Below are 23,330 nucleotides of genomic sequence, written 5' to 3'. Positions count from 1 at the left end.
TTATCATCTCAGTTGCCCCGTAACAGAAGTTCATGGACAGGATTCGTGACAGCATCTTCATCGTAAGGATTCTGGCAATTTTCTGAGTATGTTTCCCCACTTCCATGCTTGCACAGTGCACAGTATGTGATGTTTCATAAATCCAGGTCACAGAACACGGGCATCTTTGAAAAGCAGCTGCTGTCAACTAATCCTGAACTGCACTATCGGTCGAGTACCTACAAAAATACTGCACTTATGTATTTCTATAGCTCAGCTGGTAGAAGCATGACGTTAGCAACATCAAGGTCAAGAGTTTGAATCCCAAGAACACGCATACTGATAATATGCATGCCTTCAGTGCAGTTGAAGTGGTTTAAAAAAAAAAAAAAAAAGCATCTACCAAATGCGTACATGTAAATGGATTTGAGACACAAGATGAACACAGAAATAACAGCCTCTGGAGTTTTTCAGTCTTCAAAGCTTCTGAACACTAATGCCTTAAAATGTTATCCTGCAATTTTGGTTATCAACGTTTCATTGAAAGCACATTTTGGTCATTTCTCCGTAGCCCCTGAAGCTAGCGAGGTTGATGATTTGTTCAGTCGCCTGGTGCGGATGGGCTTTCCTGCACTATTTAAACTGCACTGCTGCCTTGCTGGCAGAGAATCTGTTCTGTCATCTCCGAGGCCTTCAGTGAAGGCTGATGAGATTTGACCATATGGCCCTCCTCTCAGATCTAGCCATCCAGGACCCCTGCCAAAAATGCTACTTGCTCTGAAATCTAAGAGTCTTTATTTGTTCGGATTTACGAAATTACCTTAAAATGCTTTGATAAATGCACTTTTTAAAAGGCTGTAATGACACCACACTCCACCTGTCATCTATAATGTTCAAAACAGCCTAATGAAGGGGTGCTTTGAAATCTTCTCAGTGTAAGCCCTTTCCAAGTGATTTGACTGGAAATATTACCAATGTAACCCAATGATTTTCTGCTCTGCCTCACAGACTCTTTCAAACGAGAGCACATTAACAAAGTCGATATCTCTCCCGCGAAGTGCTTACTGGCACCACATCACGCGTCAGAACAGCGTGGGAGACATTTGCAATTACCAAGGTAAGACAGAGCTCCTTCCCACTCCACAGCTCAGTGAAAACACCATCTTTTTTTATGTCTGTCGTAGTTATGAGGGTGACGATTTCATCTGAAGCTCCACTGGGTACATTTATAAACCGTTGAGCATCACTGGCCCTTTAGCTTGGGTTAAACAAATACATTTGGTGATTTATTAGAGCATTAATATAGCAACACATTTGTTAGCATTGCATGCTTTTTTACATCCTGCTTGCCTTTCTGGATCCTTGAGTGAAAAGTGTTTTGTTTTGTATGGTTCGAATGTGGTACTGCATTAGTTTACCTGGAAATCAGACTGGAGGATTTAATTTACTATGTGAATTAAAGTGAATGTAAATTAAGCATGAAAGGTTTCCATAGTGATCTTGAATTACTAGTAAAGCTGTGTTGCGCATAGAGAGTGGATTTGCATAAAGTAGCTGATGAGTTTGTATTCATCTAATTGAAAAAAATGGTGTCAGCAAAACCTTATTGTATTAATGCTCTCCTATATGCCAACAAATACATTTGTAGCGCATTTAAAATACAAGATGGTTACATTACATCTAAAAAGACAGATCATCTAAAAATAAAGACCACTTCATTTACTTACTCTCATGTTGTTCCAAACCAGGTTGTTTTTGTTGCTTATCACCATTCACTTTCACTGTATGGAAAAGAGCAGCTTGGTCATTCTAAAATGTATACCTCTTTTCAGTAAATAATATATTTTTTTAAATATTATTTAACTTTTACTTGTTGTTGTTGTTGTTGTTGCTTATATAAACCCCTCACTGATGCACATTTAATTCTAATATCCATGTTACAAAAATACATATTGCACCTACTATTTGGGTGCCATTTATTATTATTTTTTTTTTTTCATGGCTGCTTTTTAGCAAATGCTTTTGTGTGTTGGATTGGAAGCAGGTATTAACTGAGAGGTCCATGTGGTCGGGAGACACGTAGCATTAGGGAAATGATATTCCCATCTGCTGGGAGAAAGATGACTTGATCTGCCTGGTGAGAGATAACTGGACACCGCATGGGTTTGGTGCCTTGGTTTTTGTCAAGCTGTCAAAACCGTCCTTTGGCATATGTGAATAACCTGTGGTTTTACTGTTACACAATTTCACAAGACACAAGCAGGAAATTTGAACATATGAATGCTTCACTCTAAGTGCACAAAAAGATTATTGGCTATAATGACACAATATTCTTGTCCCTAATCAGTGAAAATAAAATGTTTCATGGCAGCTCCAGCTGCTGACGTATCTGCCTCGGCGACTGCCAGCCTTAAAACCTTTGTCTCATTCATCATTGTGACATTCCCATTGTTGAGATGCTAGTCTGATATAGTGAATGTCCCCCTCCTCATCAGCTTCCCTCAGAAATACAAATTCAGCAGAATGCTGCGTTTTCTGAGAATAAATTGAGTGCATCACAATGTTGAAGGACGATGTTTAGGTTGAAGAGTCAATAAGAGCCATGCGCCTTCCATGAGAGGAAAATTGAAAATATTACAAAAGATCTCTGCTGAACAACAGCACACTCCTTGCGAATTGTGCTGAATATATGACTTTGCCACCTGTGTAAGATGGCATATACAGCATGCTTTTTTAAATCAATCAATTATATAATTATAAATCAGTTAACAAAGATGAATTGGTGACAGCCGGACAACAATATGTAAAGTTCAGTATGTTCATTTAACTGCTCATTAGTTATTTGTGTATTTAAATTTTAAATAAGTTAAATCAGTTAAATAGAAAATGTGAATGTAAATATTCGCTAATAAATAATTATTATTTAAATAATGAGTTACTTAATAATAAAATACACTATAGTACATATATAGTACTATATAGCACAAAAGTTTGGGATCAGTAAATTTTTTTCAAGAAATGCTGTGAGATGTGAAAAAAGTGAGACGTTTACAATGTTACAAAAGAAACCATTTTCAGCATTGATAATTGATAAGAAATGTTTACTGAGCACCATATTTAGAATTTAGGTATGATTTCTAAGATATCACGTGATGTTGCAATAAAAATATTTTTTTTTAAATTGTAATAATATTTCACAATATTGTTTTTGATCAAATAAATGCAGCCTTGGTGAGCATAAGATACATCTTACTGACACCAAACATTTGAAGAGTAGTCAGTTATTATATATATATATATATATATATATATATATATATATAAATAATAAATTGTTAATATTTACGAAAGTTTGAAACAGCATGAGCTACATGATTGAAAGCATAACATATTAAATATAAGCATAACATATAACAAATGATTTTTGATAATCTTATTAATAATTAGATTATCGTGATATGATGCATTAGTAATATATGTAAAGAATGTGTTTTCTTCTCATATTGATAAATGAACCACCATATAAAGTACCTATTTTTTAATTGCTTACAGTAAATTCAGCTGTTGTTCATTCCTTCAGCTAACATCCACATCTGGCGGAAAAGAACATGACTTCCTGTCACTTTGTGAATGAGAAACAATGCCTGGAAAGTGTCATGCTGATGCTCATACAGTCACAGCTCAGGTGAAAGATGGAAAACGGGCCAAACTGGCAACGTACATTTGGTCACAAGATAAATTTGTAGTCAGAAGGTATGGATTTGCTGACTCACATAATATGAGTCATACTATTCGCCTGTTAAAAATGCATCACCTCATTCCCTTCCAAGACATGTCTCAAAATTAATAAATAATTCCTGTTACAAATAGCCTTGCAGTTGTTGTATATCATTATATTTTAACAAGCTTAGTGTAGGTGAAATAATGTCACAATAATGCATTTGAATTAATTTGCGGGTTTCCTCAGCATATTTTGATTTGTGTTATTACTCGTCTGTCACCGAATTGCCAAATTTTAGATAAATATATCAAAAGTAGGGCTGTACAATAAATCAAATTGTGATGTGGACTAGTGTCTATGAATTAGACTGCATATTAACCTGCAAATTAACCTGCAAAAACTGCTATTTAAATTATGAATTCTGACATTCGTATTACACACACACGCACACTGTAAACTTTGCCTCTATATTAAGACTGTGTCTGACCAACTGCTGTAGTAGTTACTAGAGGTGAGGATACATATTTTAGGATTCAAACTTTAAAAATGTATGAACAGGAAAAAATAAAATAAAATAAAAAATTAGATGAGTATAACTTGAGACTAGTCTTAGCATGTAACCGGTCACTAGGAACACTTGCACTAAGGTTGCCTTGGTTCATGTTGAGGGAGAACAGTCCATATAGAGACTCTTTGCATACCTCACCATCTTGCTAATCTGAAATCAATACACAGCAGACTCAATCTGTGTGCCTCCCTGCCAGACAGCACATTCCCAGCAGCTCCAACCTAGCAGCGATGATATAAAGAGGCTTTTGTGGAAGATTATGACAAGAGTAGTAGGGAGAGAGCTTTTCTTTTTATATATGCACACTCGCATGCTGCCATTCCGGGTCTTGGGAATGCTTTGGAGTGGTTTGATAAGCCTGCTTGGTCCTATGTGTGTCCTTTTGACCAGCTGCACCTTGCTTTTCTACTGACTGAGACTCTTCTGTTGCCAGTGTGTGTTTCCTTCAGCAAAAACTTGAGTAGGCATACTTTTGCAGAGAAGTGTTATTTCTTTTACTCTTCCAGCTGTATTCGTTAACTAGTGTTATTTGTTCTTGTGCTGATAATGGCAATATTAGCCAGAGATAAACTGATATGTCATGTAAACAATGCATAAAGGTCACACCGGGCATTTGCTGTCTTGGTTGGAGCTGACCGAGTCCAATTAATAAAAAAAATACATATAACTATATATAACTGAAATGTTATTAAATTGGGCTTAATGAAAATCAACATTCAGAGCTGGAAAATGTGAGTTAACTGATGCATAGAAATATGTAGTGGAAATGTGCTGTTTTTCTCAGTCAAATCAATGTCTAATCAATTTCATTCATTTAAATTGACCATCATTTATGTTTTTGTGTGTGTGTGTGTGTGTGTGTGGGAGTGATTGTTTTTTTTTTATTATTATTATTAAATATTACAAATCTCCAAATTACAAATTAGCTGTTATTCATGTTTAGTGATGTTCTTACCAGGTAGTGGATAAGTTGTATTTATAATATGTCATTATATGACATTTTGAATAACAATAAGGAATGCCAGTTGATTTTTTTTTTCATCTTAATAATTACATGATTTGCTCATTAATTAATCCAATTAGTCACAAATAATTACTCATCAATATTTGCTGAGAAAAAACTCGAAATGCCCCAAATAAAAAATTAAAAGTGTAATTATCATTTTAGACATTGATGTGGAATAGAAAACACACAAAAAGTGGCCTTTCAAAACATTAACATTGTATGTTTTAATTCCATGACTCTCCTCATTAATTCAACACATCCTTGTATTCTGTCTGGAATATGTTTCTAGCCTCTGCAAAATGCACAAAATAATGATCTTTAAAAAAGCATCATATGACCCCTTTAAACACAAGCATTCGGCAACCATTACTATTGGTCAGAGGTTTCCATAAATATTTAATTAACATGTGAGGTTGTTTATTTTGTTGTAGCTAAGTTTAAAAACCCCTTTACGTGCAAACATCGCCGACGGCCCCAGTTTATTATTGTTTCACTTTCACAGCACATTAAACATCACTGTCTTACTTTATCTGGACAAACTGTGCATCAATTGAAAGTTTAAAGACTCTAGCTTCGATATTTGACCAATATTTTGATAAAACATTGTTGCAGTGACAGATATTTAGTAATTTATGTCAGAAGTGCAAAATAATAAATCCGTATTATGCCACATTTTGAATAGAAATTCACAACTCACTCATATTCAGTCACGTCAGCAGCGGTTTATTTGTGTTCACATAGACTCACTGAACAGCGTCAATAAGGATTTATAGACAAAAGATGCATATCTGCGGAGATATATGGATATATTTACTGATGTTTACTTCATATTTCTTCAGACAGAATCATCATTTCTATTCATTTTCCACGGATTTACGCGATCAGATGATAAACAGCCTCTTCCAGCGATCTGTGTGTGTGTGTGCAGTGTTGTCAGCTCGTGCTGTGTGTGACTCAGACTCTGATTGGTCCTTCCCAATGTCAGTCTTAGAGTGTCATATATGGACACCGCCACATCGTGTCACATGCTTCCTGCACACTTCCTGGTAGTTATCTGGCCAAAACAACACCGAAACATCTCTGTACACACGAAATTTCCGAATAATAAACCCGCGATTACGATAGCAAAGCTTGGTATGATAATTTCTTGAGATCTGGGGCGTTTTTATAAAAAAAAATCGAAAATGTACATCGGAAATGCTAACTTCTGCAGCGATGAAAAAGGCTACAAATAGCATATTTTTACAACAGTAAACGACCAAATTCCACCCCTGATCGCTAAAGGAAGTTATTATAAACACTCGATCGGGATTTACAGTGAGTTTTGTATAAAAGTGTACTAATAATTTCATAAATTGTCTGATGTAGCTTGATGCTAACGTTAGCTCCGATGCTACTAATAGCAGGTGCTTTTCTTCTTCATAATGCATTTATGTCTCAATAATTCACGTCAAGGTCGTAAGAAAATGTTTTGTTCTATTTTTATAGTAAGACTTTTGATAAATAAGGGCTAAATGCAAAGAGAGACTGAAGTGAGATCGCTGCTTTGTGTCTTTGTAAAGCCTGAAAAACCACAATCAAGGCTAATAAAGGTGGAATAAAAACAAAAGAATAATGATAAAAGAATAATGCGGATAATGTGTCATACCTGGCGGAGGTGTGAAAGACTCGTTTGGTGAGAACAATAGAATCATGAATGGGGAGTTTTGCAAAGCCAACACACATACAAAATACACAGGAGAGTTTACATGTGAGATCTTACAGGGATGACAAGGGCCATAAATCAATCTGATTAGCCTTCTCTAAAAACACACATGACATGGCCTTAGAAAATATTTCATAAAATTCACAGTTTTACAGATTCGATTATGAAATTTTTTTATGAAGTTTTGAAAGACTTGTGGCCTGAGCTACACTGTGTTTTCAAACTCATTTCCTACATCAACATTTTTTAAAATACATTTAAAACATATGCTTTTAATATTTTTATTTTTATGTTTGAGCTTATATATCTCTATTATCATAACAGTCTGAGTGATTCTGATTCCTGAACAGTAAACTTTAAAGTGTCAGCTTTGTGAACAAAGGTTGATTGTGTATCTAGTCAGAAAGAATCATGAGCAGAAACCTTTTTATTTTGGGTATGTAATTTCGGTCTCCATGCCAAAAAAGGGGGGTTTCTAGTAAGGGGTTAATAGTACAGTGCACATTGTTAGTGGTGTGTTGGTTGCAACCTAGTGCCCATTTATGCCACAACTAGACTGAGCTGATGCAACCGGCCCATGATGCAATGGCAGAGATGTCATACTGTAAATACAGCAGTGAACCTTGCATCCTTTTTTTTCTTTAGCTACATCTATCTGTCAGTCTGACAGAACATTATATTTGAATGATTGTAAAGGATTACGAATTTAAAAGCATTAATGAAATTTACACAATAAATACGAAAGGTTAAAACAAGTACAATACAATACTGTAGTTTCTGCTCTCCATTCTAGACCTGCCTTGTAAGTCAGACTGATGTGACCATCTTGCTTTAACGTCAAGCCAATGACAAATCGTCTGTGTCCCACTAGGTTAGATCAGTGTACTGCAGCCTCTTGTATATGTACACAATTGTGTGTGGTGTAACCCGGAGCCCCAGCGCCACAGGAGTTGTCTTGCACACAACAAATATACTTGTTTAACATCCCAGAAGATAATTCCTTTTTTTTTTAAATTGTGAAGTCAAACACAGCGGCACTTCTGTCGATGTTATTCGTTCGAATAAATGTAACACAAAGCCAGTGTTTTAAAATAAATCAATGCACATTTTCTGTGCATGTTACTCCTTTAATGACAAAGTTAAGAGGATATGGTATATTTCCAGTTTATTTGATGTTCATCAAGTTCTCTTTGCCACTGTATACTAATAATTTTTTTTACGATTTTTTAATTCGATTTTATTTTTTAGTTTGAGCAATTTTGTTATGAGCTGTTGTCATCTATTCATTCTTTTTTAAATTAGCTTTTTAATTCAGTTAAAAACAAATAGTTTATGGTAGTTGCCCACTCCTGTCAGGTTCCTGGTGAAGGGCGGCAATTTAGGATGGGGTGCCAATGATAATAAGGGAGGAGGCAGATGACTCGTCAAATCCCCCCCCCATCCCCCCCCGCGATATTCCCATCATCAGGGCGCCGCCCACACGGGAGTGCTACCCTCCTCAACTAGGCTCAAAACGGTCGGAGTGGGCGGGGTCGGGGATTCCTCTCCATGCAGTCCTCCCTCTCGGACCGCGCCAGAACAGGGACAGAGAAGCCGGGTTTTAGTCAACAGCCTCAAACAACCACAGGGTAAGATGACAATAACAGAGAAGTCACTTACCCCTTTTGTGGCTGGGAGGCTGTCTCCGTCGTTCCTCCGTCCCAGTCTGGGTTTTCACATACCTTTGCGAGGGAGAGGGAGTGACATCATCAGTTGTTTCCCAACTGCGCTGTCTAGGCTCCGCCCCAGCCCGCATTCTCCACCAGTCTGGCGGGAGGAGCAAACGACAGACAAACGACAGGCTGGGAATTTAACGCATTAATTACATTAATTATGGAGAAAAAAAAGCGGTAAAATTATTAACACATTTGACACACTTGCCCCGCCCCAGACCTATGTTGATCATTTGCCATTTCATACAGTCGATTGATGACTAATATGAGGCAGGACAACAACTTATCCCTGATAATAATTAAATTCAAGATATGGGCCTAAATGCCCATTTGAAATTTTATCTCATATTTACATCACATAGTTAAGAAATATCACTCAAGCTGTAGGCAAAGTGCAATACCACAAGAGTGCAAATGGGATACTCATCTTATACAACAGTTCATTAAGAAGTTAATATTGTGTTATTTTAGACACAATGGGTCTCATTCATGAAACATTCGTAAATATACGAGTAAATATGTGAGTGATTTGCGCGTAAAGAGAACTTCCCGAAAACTCTTCTCCTGATTCACAAAAACTTCGTAAACGTCAGATGTGATAGTGAAATGTGTGTGTGTGTGTTAATGAATTCCAATCAGTCGTAAATGCGACGCGCGTGCACGCTCATTCTCAATTACCATAAATCCCTCCCATTAAATCCGACTGACAACTATAAATGAGCATCATATTATGACACCAAACGAATGATTCCAACACGTCTTTTCAAAAGCGAATGAAAATTAAAATTTCTCAGCTGCAGAATTTGAAGTTTTATTATCAGAAGTTCATTCAAAACGCCACGTTTTATTTTCAAGCGTACATAGTGGCGTATCAGGTCCTAAAAAAAGGATGCTTGGCAGCATATTACAGACGATGTTAATAGAGTTTCATCTGTTAATCGAACAGTCCCAGAAGTGAAAGGAAAAACTGTATGTAATTACTATATATAATATTTTTTAAATGTAAATATGTACCCGATTAAGAATTAAAATGCTGCAGTATTAATGAGCAAAACGTTCAGACGTTAAACGCACTATTTACGCGTGACTGGGAGCAGGTGTAGATTTCTTTCGTACCAACTAACATTTGGAAAATACGAACGTTTTAATGAATCCGAAAATTTACGCCAGAACCACTTTACACGCGATTTACACAAAAATTCGTTCTGCTCGTGTTTCATGAATGAGATCCATTGACTACGTTTACATGGACACTTTTTGGTTCAATCGGACTGAATTCATTACGATTGATGAATCTGATTGTAGTGTTTACATGAATGCTAAATAAAGTGATCGGGTTGATGTGCGGGTTTATATGTCACAAGCTACAAATCGGAATAGATTTTTTGGCACACTGCTCAAATCGTGAAAGTGAAAAGTGAAAGTGACATAGATATTATAGAGTTTCTCACTGTTTGCACATAATAACCACTCTCCTACACGGTTTCTTTATTTTTTTTTTATATTTACCCGTTTATTGATAAATATACATATAAAAAAAGCCCCTCCCAGCGTCCAAAATGGGTTGCCTTTGGATGAGTCTCCAAAATAAGGTTGTCCTACTCACTTCACAGTTGCCGAGTGAAAGGAGAGTTTTATAATGACAGGACACGCATTTATACAACACTTTATTCAAAAGCAAGAGCCACTCGTGCATCATACGTCATTACGTTATTTCTGCGTCATTGCAAATGCGCAGTCCTTTCAGTTTCGTGGTTCAATACGATCAAGTGTTTACATGCATGTTCAATCGTATAAGAGGAATAAACCACACCCTTCAATCTGATCGAAATTTCATTCAGATCAGATCGATTAAGGTGTTTATATGAACGTTTTTCAGTCCGATTGAGCCGTCAATCTGATTACAAACTGATTATTTGGGTGCATTTAACGTAGCCATTGTTGTCTGTTTTGCTCAATTTTGCCAACCAAAATATAAAGACAAATCTGAATTTTTCATCCCCAAGCAACCCACAGTTGCATTTAATTTGTTAATCCACGTTTTGAACAAATTTGGTGAACCATTTGGCGCGTTGAACCATTGGCCATAGTCGTGTTGGATTTGAAGTGGCACTGCACAGAGCGATCGGTGTATGACATCAAAGTACCGCGAGAGCGATTCAAAAGCACAAGGAGTCGTCGGCTTTCTAAGCTCTTGCGGTACTTTGATGTCACACACCGGTCGGTCTGATGATGATGATCCGCTTCAAGTCGAACAAGCATAACGATTCAATGAAACATTCATAAATAACCATTTATTTCACTCCTGAATGAATCAGCCATTTGAACAAATCAAACGAATGAATAAATAACTTGATTTAATCTAATCTAATCATTAAGACATTTTCCACCACCTATTGGCAGTTTTAGTTTATTATTTACAGTATCATTTCATTAAAGAAATAATTTAATATTTTCTTGGTAATAATAATAATAATAATGAAAGTTATAGTTAACCCAACCGATTACCTTTTTGTAATCTCTGTTTGATGCTTTGCACAACAATGACTTGATCTTTTCAGAGTAATTTCTCCAAATTTGATGTGCGATTAATTAATTAATCACCACATCATATAATTAATTAGATTACTTTTTTTTATTGCTTACCATGCATTATATAGAATTTGACTCAAAAATGTTCTATTGCTGTATATGTCTGTTGAAATTAATAATGGATTTATAATGTACACTACAGTCACATCGTCTGTTTTTTTTTCATTATGGTTTGACTGTTTGATAAAGAAACAGTTTCCTTGTTGCTCAGGTACACTGTATTACCTTTGTTATAAGAAAGTGATACAGCTTGTAGGCTCCAAACACTGCAAATATTGTGAGAGTGTCCGTGTGTGTGTGTTATCATCCAAGTACTGTTTATCTGGCCGTTGCTTCATTTCCTTCATCCTGTAGAGCTCACTGCCAGCTCAGATCATTTGTGGCATGGTACCCTGACTGCAATTTCCTAAGGTGATGGAAACACACGTGGATGGTGTCTGTTGGCAGGTCACTGGAGCCACAGAGGCATAACATGTTTACCAAGCATGCAGGACAAGGGACGCTTCGACTGCCCTTGGGTTCATACAGGCTCCCTCAAATCCGCTTACATCAAAAGTGTGACATCGGGATGAGAGGACACCTTCTTTGCCGCCTGAATCATGTACCAGAGCAGGAGCGCTTAGTTCTGCCACACTCAACCCTCCTCCAACACACCTTCATGGAATTTTCAGGAAAACACAAGGGTGATCAGATGTTCGGGGTGAGGAGGGTTGGAAATAAACTATATTTCATCTTCACCTAGTTCACACAATTAAAGATGCAGACACTTTAGGCTCAAGTCATGATGGTGATGTCAAAATGATTGCTAAGCAAAGCATTACGTGTGGATTAGTAAGGTCAGGGTCTCCAAAATTAAGCTGAATATACATAAAATCAGTACCTGAATCACTCAGATATCTGCATTGTATCAGCGCATAAAAAACATATGCACTGAATTACATCTTATCTGCTTTACAAAATCTTCGTATTCAGTACTGTATTACAGTAAGTTATAAACAAATGTTCTAGTATGAATAATAAAGCAAATGTCTCAACATACCTGTACAAACGAAACATTTGCCACTCTCATCTTTTTTTGCACTATGAATTTGCATAAAGCATAGTGTGATTGACTGGTTATATTAAACACTGAATATATATATATATATATATATATATATATATATATATATATATATATATACAGTACTGTATAGTAGTTAGAAAAAAAGATACTTTAGCAGTAAATATTGGGACAGTACATCATCACAAAATTGACACTTACAGACCACATTTGCTTCTGAATTCACTGCAGTTCTTATTTTTAGTGGCAGATCTTTTCTTCCATGTTGTGACATATTTCTCAGCATTACATATATATATGTAGTGTGTGTATACTGTCAAAATATAAAAATAAATAAAATTAATGAATAAAATTAAAATGACAAGGCTTTGATCATAAAGCAAAGCATTTGAATATCATTGTAAGAGATTATTGGGAGATATGTAGAGACAACTGATATTTAAATGCAAGTAGTCTTACTTTACTGTTATATCTCATTGATTTAAATACAAGCTATCAGTATTTAATTTTACCTTTTGAAAGAAAGAAAGAAATGAATAAATACAAATAATAGACTACAAATAGTAATACAAATAAGATGAAATAAAAATACATAAAGGTTTAATAAAATGTTTCATAAAAAAAAAAAAATACAAAAATAATAACCGACTCATTTCATATGTCAGGGTTGATTGGAGAAATCAGACACAAGTCTGTCGTTTCACTGGAAGTTTGACATTTTGATTGAACATTATTACGAAAAATAAATAAACTTGTATGCTTGAATGAAATGTTCACAATAGGCTAAGATCTATAACATGAATTTACAAAATAGATGAAATGAGACTGTTCAACTGAAAAAGAGAACAGTCTCATTTTCTCTTGTTCTTTTTTGCAAGCCATTGTGTATCTGAAAAGCACATATAGCCTACACTGGAGATAGTATGCAGAATTTAGAATTTAACATATTCTAAAAAATACATTGGTATTTCATAAAAAAAAAAATATATATATATATATATATATATATATATATATATATATATATATATATATATATATATATATATATATATATATATATATAAAGAATAATAATAAAAAAAAAGACCAAACACAGAAACCGTTCACCCAAACTAACCCACCCACCCACCTGTAAAAAGTTACAATTTTCCATGCAATTCCTGTATGTTGCTCAGTTGGATTGTAAATAAAGTCTGTGTCATTCGTCGTGAGCTTGTGTTTGTTTGTTTGTTTGAGTCAGTTCTTCTCTATACATGGTCTTGGGATTGTTAGGAAACCTACTTGGAGAGCAGGTATCCTCGTCTCACCCTTGATATTCTACTCCTCCTCATCCATAATTGATCACACAGTCACCTCTAGAAAATCGAGTTAAGTCATCTTCCTCTCCTGCGAGCGTGCCAAACACTGATAGGTGGAGAGTTGCCAAGATCTTCTTTTTTTCCGTCTTGTGTGAGGAACAGTGCGATATTAATGCACAAAGGCGATCAATGCTGCATTCAAAAGCACAAGTCAATCGATGCACATAAATGTGTTTTGCCGTCCAGTTCTTATTATCTTTACACGAAAGCCGTTTGAAATCACTGCCTCGTCAATAACATGCATTATGATCTCTTTGGCTCTTTTAAGGTACGAGCTTGACTATGACACTCATTCCACGAGCGCAGACGTTTCAAAGCTTCCTTTCCGAGCAGACGGAGGAGGAACGGAACCAGGAGCAAGCAACAGCGGCCTCTAGTGGCGGCGACAGGGACTGCAGCAGCTCGCCGCTCCGTTGACGTGCGCTGTCACGGCTGGACGTAAGCCACGACTCACGGACATTCCAAAGCTTTAGGAAGCTTCTAGACACATGTACAGTATGAACTCTCTCTCTCTCTATATGTATGACTTAATAATTATTTGTAGAACAGTGTGTATATTAAGAACTCTAGAGGCCTCTTTTTGTACGTTGAAGAAGAAAAAATGCCAAAAAGTTGTACCATAATCTTTATTTTCCTTGTGTAGTTGAGGACAAATGGACCTCCTGCGGTTATTTTTCAGAGTTACTGTAAATATAATGCGCTGTAGCGTTTACACAACAAGTTTCTTGCATTTTTGTCTGTCGTCCTAATGGGACACCTACTTGGATTCTGTCAAACAGTAGGCCTACCTGTTTGTGTTTTAGCACCCTGCACTTTTAAATAGACCAATATCAGCGTTTGTTTGTTTGTTTGTTTTGGGCGGAGCCTATTTGGTGGCAGAAAATGACAGTTAGCCTATAACATAGCAGTCTATTCAAACCATGGAATAAAAGAATACAAAATGTAATTTAAAAAAATTCTGACTTTTTTCCTCGCAATTCCGAGATTATATCACACAATCCTGGTTAGAAAAATGGACTCGTCATTCTTTCTTTTTAGTTTATAATCCCACACCTCTGTTGTTGTGTTTTTTATTTTATTTATTTTGTTCTCAAGGAGATAAAAAAAAGAGAAAAAAAGTCAGAATTGCAGATAAAATAGGTAAATGTTATAGTTTTAAATAATTATTCATGCATGTATCTCAACTGTAGGGCTAATACAATATGTCCCTACAGTATTTTCAAATTCATGCTTTAAAAGTAGGGTAATAATAGCAGGTTTGATCCGTGCATGGTCTGTCCGTTTAAACATTTGCATTTAGCTTCAAATAGCGTCTTTGTCGACAGAAGTATATAAAAATTATTTGCATTACGATTCTGACATCCAAATGCACAACAATAATTTGTTTCTCTTATTCCATGGATCTTACCCTGTTCCCTCCATTTGTTCCCAGTGTTTTTCTGCCACCACAGTGCGTGAGCTGCAAGTGATGTAACTGTGACGTCTCCTCCAAATTGGTCTATAAGAGCTTGTTTTGCACTTTTGTCATTTGCTTTGGGGTCCATTATATGCAGCCATGTTGTCTGTAGATGTCTGCAGTGTGGTGTTTTGGGAGATATGATAAAATATATAGTTTTAAAGGGATAGTTCACCCAAGAATTGGATGCTCTGTTATAATTTGCTCACTTTCCAAACTTGTGTGAGTCTTTTTTTCTTAATTCTAAATAACTCAAAAGCACTATATAACAAAAGGGTCCACAAAACTGGATTCTGAATATTCTGAAGCCATACTGTTGCATGAGGAACAGACCCAAATTTAAGTCATAACACAATCATATCACAAATGTAAGATTTTTTGAGTCAGATCTTCTCAGTGAATCTGTTGATCTAGTTCACAGAAGCAGCTCGAATGATTCATTTACTAATCTGGAGTCAATTATCTGGTCACAGTGCAGTCACTGAGTTATACAAGTTTGGAATGACGTGAAGGTGAACATTTTTGGAAGAGCTATTCCATTTAATAATTTCTCCCCAAAACCTAATTTTATATTAAACGAGTTTCTGAAATGTGTCTACACACTGGATGTGAGGTCCGGTTAATCTGAACCTTCTCACACTGCAGAAGAAGTGCCTTCAGACTCTGCTAGACTGAGACTCTGGCTGGAACGCTGATTAAATGAACATCCTGCTAGCCATCCAGCATGTTTATAACTGAATTACGTTTATACGTTGACGCGGCATTTGTCTGAAAGAAGAACGAAATGTCTTTTCTCTCCCTGCAAAGGAAAATGCTTTTCCAATAACTCAGCTGAATGACTTTAAAGGTTTCAAAGGTTGAACCGATCTCGTATAGATAGCTGATGATAGAAGTGTGCACAGAAACAATAATGCATTCAGTGTGACAATCAATAAATATTTACTCAACCATAAAATACCTTTAAATGACTTTTGATGTTTTGTCTAATTGTGCTAGAAAACTTGTTTCAACCAGAAGAATAACACAATGATCATGTCATATCTCATGATGTGGAGCTAAAGGTTTGAGAAGCACATGAAGAACCCCCCCCCACCCATGTATTTATTTACACAGAAATCGTTCTAGTCAGCATTTAGTAGAGCTTGAATGTGAATTAACCTCTGTTTTATTACAATGTGCATTGTTTTGTTTTGTTTTTTCATTTAAACATGTCTTTAAAATGTGAACGCCCTTTTCTAAGGGGATTTCTAAGGGATATTTGGTCAAACACTGTGGTCAAACACTTTAAATCCATGAGATTTCGGACCTTTTTTGTTTGTTTTTTCAGGCATCATTTCTTGTACAATGTCTTTCTGGTTGTGTTAAAGCATTTACATCAGTTTTAGTTTGTCTGTGTGTATGGTTATTTGTAATTGTTGTTTTTTGCTTTTGTTTTTTATCCATGTTTTATTTTTAGGCATTGCTTATTTTGTCCTGTGTGGATATGTCAATGTTTACTGAGTAAAATAAACTGAATGGACTTTACAGAATCCCTTGAATATTGTATATGCATCGGCAATAAAGAAATAATTCACCAGAAAATGAATGTATATAGTAGCCTGTATGTATAAATCAAGCAGTTATTTGAACAAAAAACTACAGTTAAAACAGTAATATTGAGAAATATTTTTTTGTTTTACAAGTAATGAACTGTTTTCTTTTCTAAATCTATTTCTAAAATGTATTTATTCCTGTGATGCAAAGCTGAATTTTCAGCATCGTTACTCCAGTTTTTCATTGTCATATGATCCTTCAGAAATAATTGTAAAATTATTGCTGATTTGGTGAAACATATGAGGCAATAACAGAATGTATGTTGAAAACAGTTGTGCTGCTTAATATTATTATTGTGGAAACTGAAAATTTGTAGGTCTCTACTTTCAGGATGAATATAAAGTTCAAAAGAACAGCATTTATTTGAAATAGAAAGCAACATAACACATCATAAATGTAACATTGGTGACATAGCGAAAAGTTACATATTGCAGCTTTAAAATAATTAATTTAACAAATGAATAAGAATAATAATAATAATAATAATAATACAAACTTACTCCAAACTTGTAATATACATAGAGAGAGAGAGAGAGAGAGAGATTCCCTTAAGATTTGTTTGTTACCTAAATAGTATATAAAAAAGAAAAGCAAAAAGTCAACATTAAATGTTAATTTCTTTATATATAGAGTCTTAAAGAACGTACATCTCCAACGACATCATACAGGCATAATACAGTGTCACAAGACCAAATCTAATATCTTTTAGAGTACCAAGCATATTTTTTTGATTTGTAGATGCATCAAAATGTGATTCATTTTATTCCTGTACATGTTAAGTGCGCTGTGCTCGAACATCACATCTGAACTTTTGAATGATCTTAATCATTTATATCTCACAAAGCAAATCATATTCCGCCTGTAAGCTGAGCATTGTCAGTTCACCTGTGAAAGATGCAGCCTTCTTATCCCAGATTTCATTCGGGAGACTGGTACTTCCATTTCTGCGGAGAGAAAGCATTCGGACAAAAACTGAGAAACGAGACAAAGATGTGATTTTGAGAAGATTCATCCACTCGAAAGCTCTCTGAGGTCCGATCATTTGTTAATTAGAGTCACTCAAACTAAAGTGTTTTACTTCGGCGTCTGCTCAGAGCGACTGTGCTTGGCTTATATCTGGCTTTGAAACAGTCCAGAAAGCTTCTTAAGAAGATTACCTGCCAAACTGACTTCACAGAAGAGCAAAGAGGACATTTTCCCCAATGTGGTCATGAGCAGCCAACATCCAGCACCATTATGCAATGAAATACCATGTAATGTGGGTTCTGGGCCAGGCTTGAAAGGTTAATGTAATGATGAAGAAGACGATGATGGTGATGGTGGTTCATCAGATGACAAATTAAATGCATGGCTCCATTAATCATCTGCATTATTAGGAATTTCCCCTCTGATCCATCCATTAGTATTCAGGTGCAAATGCATTTCTTGGCACTGGCGTTTGGTTTTTTGTTTTACGATTTCTGCTGTTCGGCTACAGCTAGTTTTTCAACTAGTTTCAGTTTTTCAGTTTTAGCTCTGTAGTACTGTATCTCATCTCCTTTGTTTTTGTCTTCCATGAGCTCTCACTATCTGAAAGTTAACATATATATCTTTATCTTTTGCCCCAATTCTGGTCCCCTTTTTCATCCTGTCATAGACACCGCCGTGATCATATGGGTTACGCTGCCACAGAAAGAAAACATTCAGTGTGAGTTATGAATGAAAATAGCATTAGACCTACTGCAGTTGCATTAGTGTTAAGGGACTTTTATTAGTGGTAGTTATTAAGCAAAGACATTTAACTTGCCCCTGCTGGGACACTGAACCACTGTTCAAAACAATATTCTAAACATTATAATAGAAAATGCAAAGTGCAGAATTTGCTAACTATACTAGGTAAACTAAAAATGAATTTGGGAGAGATTGGAAATGGGTATGAATATAATAACAAGGGGTGTCTTTGCATTGCATTTTGTAGACGTTGTTATTAATGAGGCATCATGTGTTAATCCCAGCAATGAAATATGGAAATATGTTTATATATAATATACAGCAGCGTGAATTTCATGAAATATGTCCAGGTTATGCTCAGTGTTGTTATTATTAAAACTTGATTCTAAAACAAATAGAAATAATTCAGAAAATAGATCAAATATTAATGTTAGAAAACTTTGTAAATGTTGCGGCCACAACAAATTTTAATTAAAATAAATTCAAGTTAAAGTGCTTGAATTACTAAAACTGATATTGCAATAAATTAAATGTAAACATCATTATATTTCTGCTATATATATATATATATATATATATATATATATATATATATATATATATATATATATAAATATTTAATCGTATATTAAAATAAAAATAATATATTATGTAATTTTACACATATATATTAAAATATTTAACAAGTTATACATATAAAATAAAAATAATCTAAATATTCTGAGAATATGATGCTACTGTTAATATACTAATGTTAACATAAAAATGTACAATTGTTTTAAATTGTATAATTCCAGGAATTAAATATTTATATTCCATGGTAGTATTAGTTGATTTTAATAAACCAATCACATTTCAGTATCAACCAGATGAATTTTGCATTATAATATAAAAATAGTCACACTATCCAATTTTAATCACACTACAAATATGACGGAGCACTGAATTAATATGAGCAAAGTAAGTCGCAATAATAATTTTTGAACACTTGATTTTGTAGTGAAATATGGACGATGAGATTCACACAGCAACAATGCATGCTCAGGTGTGTGGGGCAAAACTGATTGACATGTTTACCTGTCTTTTAGCAGGATGCAGTTTGATTCTGTACTCCTCTCTCTTCCTTTTCATCCTGTGAAAACCAGTTTAGAAATTGAGTGACGGTTTTCTCTAGATGACAGACGTTAAAGGCCACTTAATCATTTTATTAAGGATACAGGAAAGCAAACACTGCAGTATAGAGATAACCTCGCTTCACTGCAAAATAACAAACTGCACACTCAGTATAAAACTAAGTGAGGCTGGCTGCAAGTGTGGTGGACATATGGCGAAGGCTAGGAGGGGATGGGATTTCACAGCCAGTTATCTGAGAGACCTCTTAACAGACAGACCAAATGCTTATAACTTCATACCTAATGAAAGCTATGGGAAATGCATTGTCCTTCAACCTTCAATCCAAATTCAGTCACAACATGCACAGAACACAAGACTATTATACCAGCGGTGAATCTGTTTGTACTGTTTTTAGTTATTTTATTTCCTCAACAAAATTGGAAAAGATGCTTTTTGCTGTTTATCACCTGATAGAGCACGCCATATAACAAAGAGACATCCTTACTCGAGTTCTCAAGGTGGTTTGAGCTTCTAGTGTAAAAACCGCTGGGCGTTTATGAATAATACAGTGATATGACACACCTGTTCAGCCACGTCAGTAATAAAATCATCAGAAGAGCGACGCCAACCAGCCCTCCTCCAATATACACATACAGCATGTGATGAAGACCCCTAAAATCTGAAATGAGGGAGAAACACACTTCAGCTATAAAAATATTCATTCATAAATATTTCATAGATAAAACTCGAATGAACTGAGCTGCGGCAGGACAGTGTTTTAACTTATGTGTTGTAATTCTCAAAATAAAACAATGGAGTATGACAAAAGTAACAGTTGGTGGAAAAATATTATTAACTCATGGTTTTAAGTCAGTGCTTCTAAGTCTATCCAGAATCAGAATTGCGAACCTTGAATGCAAAATGACATCGGATGTATCATTTTAGATTTTCTTTTTCTCAAAATCTTTTAATTTCTTGATTTTCTATGCTTCATGTATAAATCTTGTATGTTAGCCTGAGCAACAAAAATTATGCCATGCATGGAAGCATACCACTATTTCTAATTTATCTCTTTGTCGTAACATTTTTTTTTTGTTTTGCTTTATTTATTTTTTTGCATAGAAATGTAGAGAATATAAATGAATTTGATTTAATAACATTTTAACCTACAGTAAGTTTCACCCCACGATTGATTTTTGGTCCTTTGTAGAAAACAGTTTGGTTATCTCTGTTTTAAATAAACAGATAGTTCAGGCCTTGTCCTACCTTGAGCAGGTAGAGTGGTCAGCAGGATTGTGGTGGACTGGACACCGGCGTCTGTGCTGAAGTTGCAGCGGTAGAGTCCTCCATCTTCTTTGATGATGTTGGTCAGGTGTAGACTGACCTCCATAGCATCACTGCAGTTCAGTCGTGCTCTACTGTTGAACTCGCTCAGCTCCACGTCATGTCCTAGCATCTGACACGTTGCTATAATATTACTACTGCCCAGCTCGGCATCCAGTTTCTCAATGCTTACTTGGTAAACCTCACCGTTATGGACATGGTCACATATAATGGTCAGGTTGTCATTCTCTGTGACCACCAACTTAGTGTCTGGTTGAATAGAGAAGGTGGCGGTGATCGCTAAAAAAAAGAAAGAAAAGTAAGGAGATTGTTAACCTAGTTGGCTATTCTCACTGTAGGGTTAAACCTGTTAGATTACCATGTCTGTAACATTGCAAAATATTTTCTTCATTCACCTTCTCTTTCGACAAATGTGTCTTTGGTCCATGAACCCTGAGGATAAGTCTGCAGAGAGCAGTGATACTGGCCGATGTCATCGTCAGTGACGTTCATTATGGAAATACTGCCGTCCATCTCGGTGGTTTTCAGAAACTCCACTCTGCCTTCATATGATGACTCAAAGTTGGTACCATACTGAGGATGATAAACGGCTACAGGTTTTGAAAGAGACTTTTTAGTCCAAGAGACCATGATGAGCTGGCCAGTCCACGGACACAGGCAGTCCAATATCATTCCATCCTTCAGTATGACTTTTGATTCCGGGGCTTTCATCTGAACAGAGCCTAGAAGACATTAAGAAAGTGCGGGAAATCAGACGGAGATAAAAATGGACACAAAAGTATACAAAATCATCTAAAGGTACATCATTTCAAGTCATCAGATACTGGCAGAGAACATCAGAGCTCAAACACACATTCTGACCAATACTTTTTTTGTTTTCTCTGGGCATTTGCAGTTATTGGATTTTAAAAGGTAATAGTTTTAACTAGCAAACTTTTGATATATTAGAAATGTTCAAAGTTTGGGGTCTGTAAGATTGAATTCTTTTATGTTTTTGAAACAAGTCTCTTATTCTCACCAAAGCTGCATTTATTTGAACAAAAGTACAGTTAAACAGTAATATTGTGAAATATTACAATTAAAAAAGTCCTATTTTAACATATAATATAATATAATATATTCATGTTATAGCAAATCTGAATCATCACTCCCACATGATCCTAAAATCATTCAGATATGCTGATTTCAAACTGTTCAAGAAACATTTCTTATTCGTCAGTGGTATTGCTTAATATTTTCTTTTTTGTGTGTGTGGAAACTATTATGCTTTTTTAAGCATTCTTTGATGAACATTGAAAGCTATAATAGATAAAATAGAAATACTTATACACACAATACAAAGGCTACATTCCTGTTTGCAGGAAGTATTTATTTTTATTGTTTTATTTATTAAAAAAACAAATGAATTGGAGTAGAAATATAATTATGTAATTTAAAGTTAGTATTTTTACTTTAATGTTACAAAAACTATTTAGTTTATATATATATATATATATATAAATCAGCAAATTTCAGTCTTCCATATTGGATTATTAAGCATTAGTTGAGATATTTTTTCGGTTGAGAAAATTTGTCATGCCCTATACCTGATATATATCCAAAATAATCGAACTATGAAATTTGTGTCAAAACCCAGTCCTACAAAATACATTTGCTGGTGTGCCTTCCATCACCAAGAACCTTGTTTATTGAAATTGCAGCAGAAGAGCCTCATAAAGCTAAACATTAATGGTTAGGAAACTGTATTTTGTACCCTTATAGAACTAAACTAACAAAAACGATGCAACCAACAGCCACACGTACAAACTAGATACTTTCGATGTAACCACATATTCTCCTTTCCTAAAATGATTATAACAAATCTATTTCAGTTATTATTACTTTTTCTATTTTACACATCTTTAAACATATATTAATTCTATCAGCACTGAAAGTCAATCAGTTCATTTGTGAACAGGAATCATGCGAGAGAACAGCCATTCATGCTTACATCCTTTGATATATACACAAATTACCAATACATAACAATGTGTTATAGTTAAAATGTTTTTATAAGCCAACCTTTTCTACCTTTGCTACAAACATTACCTTTCAGAAAACAGAGCTGCATCATGAGTACCAAGAAGTACCAGTAATCCTTTTGTACTGCCTCCATCTTGCTTCTCTGAGACTAAATGAATACAGCATTGACGAGGACCGAGGCGACCACAGCACTTTCAGTGTTCAGCTGCAAGACTCTTCAGGCACATCCTCAACCAGCAGATAAACACTATTAGAGAGGAGGTGTTAAGTTCACCTACTGTAACTAGAAAGGGCTGAATTCTGGCCCACACATTACGTTATTTTTTCACCTGAAACTGAAAGAGCAGATTTAAAACCAAACTCTGAATTCCCCTATAAAATAAAA

The 23,330-nt window shown here is 35.2% G+C and overlaps 2 protein-coding genes across 4 annotated transcripts in view; one reads left to right on the top strand and one right to left on the bottom strand.

Annotated features, from left to right (window-relative positions):
• The window catches only part of LOC127946018 (docking protein 6), an 85,792-nt gene extending 69,061 nt beyond the window's left edge, over positions 1-16,731 (top strand). The window contains exons 7-8 of one of the 2 annotated variants that reach the window (XM_052542303.1): positions 988-1,096; positions 13,976-16,731. In XM_052542303.1, the coding sequence (XP_052398263.1) occupies positions 988-1,096; positions 13,976-14,124 (258 nt within the window). In that variant the 3' untranslated portion in view covers positions 14,125-16,731. Of the gene's footprint in view, positions 1-987; positions 1,097-2,023; positions 2,574-13,975 lie in introns of those variants that run through there. The other variant, XM_052542304.1, reaches the window with a different exon arrangement.
• A 629-nt stretch (positions 16,732-17,360) lies between these two features.
• LOC127946017 (CD226 antigen-like) lies at positions 17,361-23,326 on the bottom strand. 2 transcript variants are annotated; one of them, XM_052542301.1, is made up of 6 exons: positions 23,012-23,326; positions 21,319-21,645; positions 20,846-21,202; positions 20,162-20,258; positions 19,544-19,598; positions 17,361-18,418 (listed from the first exon to the last, which is right to left on the bottom strand). In XM_052542301.1, the coding sequence occupies exons 1-6, from the start codon at positions 23,076-23,078 to the stop codon at positions 18,287-18,289; spliced, it is 1,035 nt and encodes a 344-aa protein (XP_052398261.1). In that variant the 5' UTR covers positions 23,079-23,326; the 3' UTR covers positions 17,361-18,286. The 2 variants fall into 2 exon arrangements, with proteins under 2 accessions (XP_052398261.1, XP_052398262.1); XM_052542302.1 differs by having other exon boundaries at positions 17,361-17,700.
• Positions 23,327-23,330: the final 4 nt, after the last annotated feature.

This window comes from Carassius gibelio, chromosome A24 (assembly GCF_023724105.1).
Source record: "Carassius gibelio isolate Cgi1373 ecotype wild population from Czech Republic chromosome A24, carGib1.2-hapl.c, whole genome shotgun sequence".
NCBI lineage: Eukaryota > Metazoa > Chordata > Actinopteri > Cypriniformes > Cyprinidae > Carassius > Carassius gibelio.
This window is presented reverse-complemented; position numbering and strand designations above follow the sequence as displayed.